Genomic DNA, 9,452 nt, shown 5'->3' with positions numbered 1-9,452 from the left:
ACACTGGAAAAATATGGAAGTAACTTTTGTGATGGACTTATCATAAAGAATGTGATCCACCAACGACAGAGTTGTTGGTGTTGGAACAAAGACTCAAGCTCATCTTTTATTATTATTATTTTTTGTGGGGTGCAGGGCAAATGGGGCTCGGTGGCCTGCCTGGAGCCACATAGCAGGGTGATACTTGGGTGTCTGAGGCTGGATTTGGCTCTGGGTGCTCCTGGCTCAAGGGCCAATGCTCTGTCCACCACCCAGCCACCCCTACTATTATTACTATTTTATTTTATTTTGGGTTTTTTTTCTTTTTTTGGTTTTTGCAGGGCAGTGCGGTTCGGGTGGCTTGCATATCACACGGCTGTGTGGTTGTTGGGTGTACAGAGCCAGATGGGGGCTCGGGTGCTCATGGCTCCAGGGCTGATGCTCCATCCATTGCTCCACCTGGCCATACCTACAATTATTACTATTATTTTTTTAATTTTAATTTTTTTCTCTCTCCCCTTTAGTTTATTGCTGAAGCAAGTCTATATTTATGGGGGAGGGGGTATCTCATTCACTCTTAAAAAAGAATATTTTACTAATTTAAAAAATAACATTAATTGTACAAAATGAGAATAAACATTAAATTAAAAAAAAAGAAACTAAATAAATGTCTTTTTTGAAAAAAAAATAAAATTAGAAAAATCCCGAATTCAAAATTTTCATCTTTACAATAATTTTTTAAAACTTCTAGAACAGGGGTGGCCAGGTGGCACAGTGGATAGAGCACCAGTCCCGGAATCAGGAGTACCTGAGTTCAAATCCAACCTCAGACACTTAATAATTACCTAGTTGTGTGGACTTGGGCAAACCACTTAACCTCATTGCCTTGCAAAAAAAAAAAACTTTAAAAAAAGCTGCTAGAACAAAGACTCAGTAAATCAGTCATAAAAGGGTTATTTTGTTATCCATTTTACACTATCTAGTCTCAACAGCAAGTCAAGACTCCTTAATTGCTTCTTTATTCCACTCACCACAATTGGTCCAAACTTCTTGTGTCTCCTTAAAGCACTTCCCTCTTCTTTACCATTTAACTGAGTATCTCAAGTCATACTTTGACACTACTGCCCAAGACAGAACACCTTTCTCTTTTTTTCTTCTACTCTTCTTCTGATATTACTCCTCACTATCTCCTCCTTGACTCCAATCTCTGATGAAGAGGTAACCCTTCTTCTTCTTTCCAAGCCAACCCTAACCTGTAGATTTGAATCACATCCCCTCATTTTTCTGTTAAGTTTCTCACACTATCATCCCTTCTAATCTCTGCCTTTCAATTGCTCCCTTACTACAAACATGAATGCATTCTCTGTATATTTTTTTTAAAAAAACATAGTCTGTTATTTCCACTAGCTAGTATCCATTATCTCTCCTCCTTTTCTCTACTAAATTCTTTTAAAAAATCTTTTAAAAAATTATATATGTCTCTGGTCTGAGCGGTTGGCAGAAGTTTGTGACATCAGATTGGAACTCCTTCCAGAGCCTACACACAGCAGTAGCGATGCAGCCCAGAGCTTTGCAAGCTCTCAGCCTAGAGACAATAAAGGAAAGGAGGGTAGAGGGGTCAGAAAACTGGTCAGAAAGGCAGGGACCTTTTGCTGGCTCTTGTGGTACTGATTGATAAACTCTATTGTTCATATAGTTTTGGGTTGCAATTCCATGGTGGAGAGAAACATTAGGGATCCAATCACAAGGGAATAGGCACCCTGATTACAATTCCATGGCAAAGAGAGCATTAGCACTTTTGACCGATAGTGACCATGGCCCTTCTTAGGTAAAGACCAGAGTGCAAATAGGGAGAACAATTAACATGCTCTTCCAGTATCACACCACCTTGAAAGTCCTAAAAACTTACAGGACCCCAGAACTTGCTTTGAAAATACAAACACTAAAATCCCTGAAGCTTGGAGAGCTCTCCTAGGAGAGCAAAGCACAACTTTAATGTAAAGTTCGAAGTTGCTATTCTTAGTGCCATTTTGTCGACGTCCATAGCTCCATGAGAGCCAAGTGGAGGAAGAAATGAATACATAGTATGAAACGTAAAAGGACAAAGATGAGGCAGAGGTCCAAGTAACTAGACGCTGCCGGCCACAGGAGCAGAGATGGAATGACCCTTGGTGACATTCTTGGGAAGGCAGAATCCTTTAGGAGACAGACATCATCCACCCTATTAAAGACTCTACAAGCTCTACCATCTGATAAAGGACTCTACTTGACACACCTCCCTGGCAAAAAAGGACATACCATCTTTTAAAGCAGATCCCGCCTCCCTGCCCCATGATTGTGCACTATAGGACTCTTGTTATTCCAGACTGGTTGTTTTCCTTGTGACTAAGTGTAGCACATCTGTATAATAAATCCTCAAAACTTTGAAAAAAAAAGTTTGAAGTCAAGGAATAGAGTGAATAAATGAGCAAATAAACAAAAAAAATTTGGCCATAAAAAAACTACTATAGCATCAGGAAAAATCAAGACATAAATTCAGACAAAGATAAATTAAAACAGTTACAAACAAAGCCTGAAAGAAAAATGCTAATTGGACCTAATTAAAACAGTAATTCCTGGAAGAGTTAAAGAAAGAAAAAGATGCGTGGTAGGGAGAAAATTGGGAAAATAAATGAATCATGCAAGATAATTGTGAAAAGAGAATGAACAATTTGGTAAAAGAGGCACAAAATACTGAAGAAAACAACACCTCAAAAAGCAGAATTGACCTACTAGTAAAAGAAGCACAAAAAGTTATTGAACTAAAGAATATCTTAAAAAAGCAGAATAGGGCAAATGGAAAAGGAGATACAAAAGTTCACTAAAGAAAATAATTCCTTAAAAAATTATATTTGGGCAAATGAATGCTAAAAACTAAATGAAATATAAGGAAACAGTCAAAGAGTCATAATTCAATGAACCCTATATATCATAGTTCAAGAAATTATTAAAGAAAATTGTCCTGATATCTTAGATCTAGAGAGTAAAGTAGAAATGGAGAAAAATCCAACAATCATTTCTCAAAAGAAATTCCAAAATGAAAACTCCCCAGGAAAATTAAAACTGAATTCCAGAGCTCCAGGTGACAAAATATTGCAAGCAGCCAGAAAGAAATGATTCAAATATTGTGGAGCCACAGTTAGGACACCACAAGACTGATTAGCTTCCATATTACAGAAGCAAAGGTCTTAGAATATGATATTCCATAGGATTACAACCAACAATAATCTATTCAGCCAAATTGGGATATTTAGTGAAATAGAGGACTTTCAAGAGCTTCCATGGAAAGACCAAAGCACAATAGAAAATTTGATTTTGAAACACAAGATACAAGAGAAGCATAAAAATGCAAATATGAGAAAGTATGAGAAATATGAGAAATATGGCAGCAGTCACCAAGCAGGATAAGCATGAGTCAGGATGGGCATTTACAAATACATCTAAGAACTACAGAGGAAGAAACAGTCAGATGTCATGTTGTTTCTCCTGTACATTCAGTACTTCTAGTCATTTGCTCTTTACCAATCTCCTCCTCCCATACTCCCCTGCTCCTGGCTCACCAGATCTGATAACATTCATAGAATGTGGGGAAAAAGTCATGCAAGCTTATGTCATCTACCATATTTTTGTTCACTGTGGTGAAGGAAAGCATCCAGTTCCTAAGAATGCATCATGTCAATCAGCTGAAGTTTGCCAGTAGTCTTCACTCTGTAGTGGAAGAGAACATACTGGCCACCACTATGGAGTCCTAAGAGTCTTGAACTTCTATTGAGTGGGTGAAAATTCAATCTATAAATTCTTTGAGGTTATTCTTATTGAGTTATTCCCATAAAGCTATCAGACAGAACTCAGTTGATCACCAAACCAGTGCACAAACATAGATGTGTGGCTTACCTCAGCTGACTGTAAGAACAAGGGTCTTAGAAAGGTTCACAAATTTCATCATACCATTGAAGATTCTCATCAAGCTGCTTGGGGGAGGCACAGTACTCTCCAATAATTTTAATATTGCTAATTGGCACACATTAATTTGTTAACGATATTTAATAAACAAGATTTATGACCATAAAAAGAAAAAGTAAGCCTAAGTGTCTCAATAATATCAAACTGTTTACATTCCTATATAGGGACAGCATTGCTCATAGTTGATTATGTTAGAATGATCTCCCAAAAAAAGGAGAAATTTTTCTCACATAAAAGTAAAAGAGTTGTATAAGAAAGAACTCTTATATAGGAAGGGAAAATGGGGAAGAGGGTAGTGAGCAATACTTGAACCTTACTCTCATTGGAATTAGTTCAAAGGGGGGAAGAATATATGTCTATGGATATAGGTGTGTATGGATGTATATATGTATTTATGCAAGCCACTTAACCCCATTTGCCTTGCAAAAAAAAAACCCTTAAAAAAAGGATTGTTTAAAACAGACAGGATAAGATACCTGAGACTATCCCTGCCAAAACAGATAAAGAAATTATATAATCATTATCATAAAACACTTTTATAAAAATAAATTCAGATTTAAATTAATGAAGTGATATTTATTGTTCACAAGTAGGTAAAGCCAATATGTCTTTTAAAATAATAATTTTGCCTAATCTATTCAATGTATCCCAATTAAATTATCTTACTGAGTTAGAAAAAAATAATGGCAAGGATTATTTGGAACAACAAAAGATCAGAAACTTCAAAAAGATAAGAAAAAAGATGTAAGAGAACTAGAGGCAGTAGCACCAGACCTTATACTATAAGATGAACACATTGTTGAAGTGGAAAGTGGATAATTTTGATTATTTCTTTTTTGTTGTTGTTTTTTCAAGGCAAATGGGGTTAAGTGGCTTGCCCAAGGCCACACAGCTAGGTAATTATTAAGTGTCTGAGACCGGATTTGAACCCAGGTACTCCTGACTCCAAGGCCGGTGCTTTATCACTGTGCCACCTAGCAGCCCCAATTTTGATTATTTCAATTAAAATTTTCTTGAAAAATAAAATCAATGTAACCAAGAAGAAAAGGATTGAAGAAAATTGAGGAAAAAACTTTCATAGACAATCTCTCAGGTAGAATGTGTTTGGATTGTAATATTGTTGAAGTGTAGGAAATGATGATCTCATCAATTTAGAAAATCAAGGAAAGACTTGGGCTTCTGAAGGAAGATGCTATCCACCTTCAGAGAAATAGATGACAAGTGAAATAAGTATTATATGGTCTTACATATATGTGAATGAGTGTATATGTGTATTTTTATAGATATCTATGTATATATGTAGATATATTCATGCTTAATTGTCACTTTTTTTAGGGTGGTGGGTTATTGGGGGAAAATAAAGAAAAAAGTGTTATAATAGAGAACAAAAGAAAATGTACAAGGAAGAAAAGAAAAGTGGGGAAGCTTTGAAAACATTGTATAGTGCTTATATTGAATCTTCTCATATTCTGTTCTGTTCATGGAAATTTTTTTCCTCATTTTTTTGAAGTTTAAAATAAATTTATAACTTTAGAAAAGAAAATTTGAAGGGACTGGGGTTCAAACTGTTGAAATGACTTCATGGTCATTTGGGTCATAAAAGACCCAAAATATAGGGAGTCAATGTTAATCAGGCCTGACTAAATCCCCCCTTGCTGTGTGACTCCATATAACTTTCTGACAAAGCCTTTTGTTGTAATAAATTAGTGCTATATCATTATGGAATTTCTTTTTTTATTGTCAAATGATCTTTTTCTAATTAAATTTGAGATGGTTTTCAAGTGTTTCATTTCATTTCAGTCTTGAATCTGAATCACTGGGCTGGCCTAGAATAGGTTGTTATACTTAGATGATCCACCTGTTTTCTCTTATTCTTATTGACTATATTTCTAAACAAAGTCCTTTATATTTCAATTTTCTTTTCAAATTTCTTATATTTTATGAATTATATATTTCTTTTATCTACCATTATCCTCTGTGTGAAATTCACCTTCAATTACATAGAGATTGTAATGTTCCATGATTCACAATCATACCATACTAGCAGGGTATTGGTATTAAAAAGGTAGACTTTAGTTTCTGCTTAAAATTTGGGTCCTTAAAGGAACTCTGAAATTTCCTGAAGGCAATTCAGAATACTTTTCAAATTCTTTGTTCAACTCATATATGTATATATGGGATAGACAATTCATAATATTATAGATAAGATGGAGAAATATGGATTAGAAACAGGTAGGTGAATACCTAACACAGAATTAGCAGACCAACAAGTTGTCATTTTGCTTGTGGTCAATGAGGAAGCTAATCTCTAGCAGAGTAACTCAACTTATCTTTTACCTCAGTCTTTTAAACACTTTTAAAAATGACTTGGATGAAGGCATAAATTGATCTTCAAATTTATAGATAACTCAAAACTGGGATACATATCTAATGTGCTAAATGAAAGTCATGATCAAACATGATGTTTACATGGTAAAATATTAGAATAACTTGAAAAAGATAAAATTCAAGAGTGCTAAGTGTTCAAGATTTTATTTTGAAAAATCAATTGTCTGCATATAGTATAAAATAGTCATGAACAAACAACAGTTCATCTGAAAAGGTTTGAGCTTTTCAACTAATATGCCCAAATAGTGCAGTGTGGCATTCAATAAAATGTATTCTTAGTGACAATGCCACTATTATCTGTCCTCCTTACCCCTTTCCTAAAGCACTGTGTTAAGTTTTAGACATTATGTTTTATGAAGGGTGATAAAAAGCATCTGGTTTACTTTTTGCAGTTGAGAAAATTGGTATTGAGAGAGGTAAAGGGATTTGCCTTCAAGCCACGCTATTGTTAAATGGCAGACTGATACAAAGGTATTCTAGATTTAAGTCTAATACTCTTTTGCTCAATCCTACATTTTATAGTTGGGGAAATTAGACATGACATTCGCATGAGTAACATTGTATACATCCAACATTCAAACTGGAATTTGAGATCCTAGATTTAAGGCCTTGTCTGGTGTAAGATACTGTCTTATTCTGTACAAGTGTGTGATGGAGATGTTGTAGCAGTTGCCAGTCATTAAGCTTAGTTGGAATACATTGCAATAATATTCATTTTGGGGCAGCTAGATGGAGCAGCGGATAGAGCACTGGCCCTGGAGTCAGGAGTACCTTAGTTCAAATCCAACCTCAGACACTTAATAATTACCTTGGGCAAGCTACTTAACCCCATTGCCTTGCAAAAAAACCCTAAAAACCTACTTAAAAAATAATTTTCATTTTCCCAAAGCTTCTTTCAGAGGAATATCTCAAACATTGATTAGAATCATAAACCATCATAAACCATGATTCCAATATAAAGATAGAAATGGGAAATACAAAGAGAGTAAGGAGCACAGGAGAAGGGGACAAAGTTGGTTAATTAGAGGAAAAGAATTGGTTTTTTTGCTTTTAAGAGTATTTCCCAGCATGGTGGACTGCATGTCAGCAATTCATTTCAAAGCCAGAATAAACTGTATAGAATTGAAAAGGCCATTTTAATGACTTTCACCCTTCAGAAGTTCAAATCCCTCAAACCCATCCCTATAGCCTTTGTGCCTACCCTACTCCAAGTAGAGTGAACTCCTTCAGAGTAAGCTTATGCACTGAATAATGCATATGCAATTGGAAGACCAGGGAGTATCAGGTTTTGGTTATAGGAGAGCAAGGTATAGTGGGGGGGGGTGAGGATAGTGGACTTCAAGAAGGCGTCCCTGAAGTTTAGGCTTAGTTAACTACCTGTTAATATTGGGGAAGTCACTTCCCTGTTCTTGGATTCAGTCCATTCATAAAATCATTAGTTGAGATATTGTTTTGTAAGATGCCATTTTATAAACTAATATCATTTCTAATACCCTTAAACTGGAATTTGTTATGGCTTTAAGAGAATCCTTTATGGCAAAGAAACTAAAGCCTAGAGAGATGAGCCTCAAATGCATCAAGAGGCAGAAGTGAGTTTCAAACCTTGCCTCTTACCACCACTCCATTATTCCCAACATCTTACCAGCTGTGCACTATGTTTTTATGGTTAAAGTAGAAGGGTAATGATTTGAAATTGCCTTCATGTAATACAGTCTGAGTCTCTAAATCTTTCCAGTTGGGAACATATTTTTCAATATTTTCCTTACAGCTGCCAACACATCTTTGTTCCTTAAGCCATAGATAATAGGATTCAACATAGGAGTGAGGATGGAATCAAACAAAAAGAGGATCTGGTTCAGTTTTGGAGTATGGGAAGAGCCAGGCCTTGTATAGATTAATATAGCTGGACCAAAATAGAGAGCTACCACAGTAAGGTGGGAAGAACAGGTGGCTAGGGCTTTTTTCCTCCCTTCAGGGGAGTTCATACAGAAGATGGTGCGGAAGATGAATGCATAGGAAAACAAAACGAGACTCAAAGGGACAAGAACTACCAGAAAACTGGAGACTACCACTGATTTCAAATAGGCTGAGATGTCTTCACAAGTAAGTTTTAGTAGGGCCATAACCTCACAGAAGAAATGAAGAATCTCTCTGGAGCCACAGATGGGAAAATGCATAACATAGACTGTATGGATTAAGGAAGTTAGAGTTCCTCCCAGCCAGGACCCAATCACCATCTGAATACAAACAGTATGATTCATGATGACTGAATAACGTAGAGGGTTACAGATGGCCACATAGCGGTCATAGGACATAAAAGTCAGCAGAAGAAACTCAGAAATCCCCAGAGTTAAAATGAAAAAAATTTGAGTTCCACATCCAGTTTGTGAAATATTTTTCATTCCTGAGAAAAAGCTGGTGACCATGTTGGGGACAACTGTAGAGATCAAAGCCAAGTCAATGAGGGAAAGCTGGCTGAGTAAGAAATACATGGGAGTGTGGAGCCGGGAATCTCCCAAGATGAGGAGGATCAGCAGAGCATTTCCAGTGACAGCAACCATATAGATCAGGAAGATGATGGAGATAAGAATAACGAGATGCTTGATCTCAGGGAAAAGTCCCAGGAGGATGAAATCTGTTGTCTGATTCACTCTGCCCATGGCTTAGTTTTGTAACTTTTTGATAAAGGACTATCGAACAAACCAGAAAGAACATGAAGTCTCATGGAATTTTATTAGACTGTTCTTGCTTTTCTGAGTCCCCAGGCCCTCACAGATTTATAATCACATAGCTGCACATTGCTTCCTCCTATGATTGTTTCAAGTTCTCTCTCTCACTATGCCTCTTATATTGTCTCCAGACCTTCTTTTTTCAATTGATGACTTTGACTCTTCCCTTTCTTAAGAAAATGAGGTCAATCATTATGGCTTCCCTCATGCGTACTATTATCTTTATCAATAATCCTATAAATCTTGATCACTCCTTGCCTTGTTTGTTTCAATTTCCTTGTCAAGACCAATCTGTCTCTTTTTGTCACTGATTCCAGCTTCTTCTATCTCTTTTTAAGAGGTGGTTTCTTAATA

The 9,452-nt window shown here is 36.2% G+C and overlaps 1 protein-coding gene and 1 pseudogene across 1 annotated transcript; one reads left to right on the top strand and one right to left on the bottom strand.

Moving 5' to 3' along the window:
- The first annotated feature begins 3,438 nt into the window (after positions 1–3,438).
- LOC141511492 (large ribosomal subunit protein eL15-like) lies at positions 3,439–4,030 on the top strand (annotated as a pseudogene).
- Positions 4,031–8,090: 4,060 nt separating this feature from the next.
- Positions 8,091–9,029, bottom strand: LOC141512117 (olfactory receptor 2AJ1-like). Its single transcript, XM_074220989.1, has one exon. It carries the CDS (start codon positions 9,027–9,029, stop codon positions 8,091–8,093), a length of 939 nt encoding a protein of 312 aa, XP_074077090.1.
- Between the last annotated feature and the right edge of the window lie 423 nt (positions 9,030–9,452).

This window comes from Macrotis lagotis, chromosome 2, assembly GCF_037893015.1.
Source record: "Macrotis lagotis isolate mMagLag1 chromosome 2, bilby.v1.9.chrom.fasta, whole genome shotgun sequence".
Taxonomy (NCBI): domain Eukaryota; kingdom Metazoa; phylum Chordata; class Mammalia; order Peramelemorphia; family Peramelidae; genus Macrotis; species Macrotis lagotis.
The sequence above is the reverse complement of the archived record's forward strand: the minus strand, read 5'-3'. Positions and strand labels throughout refer to the sequence as shown.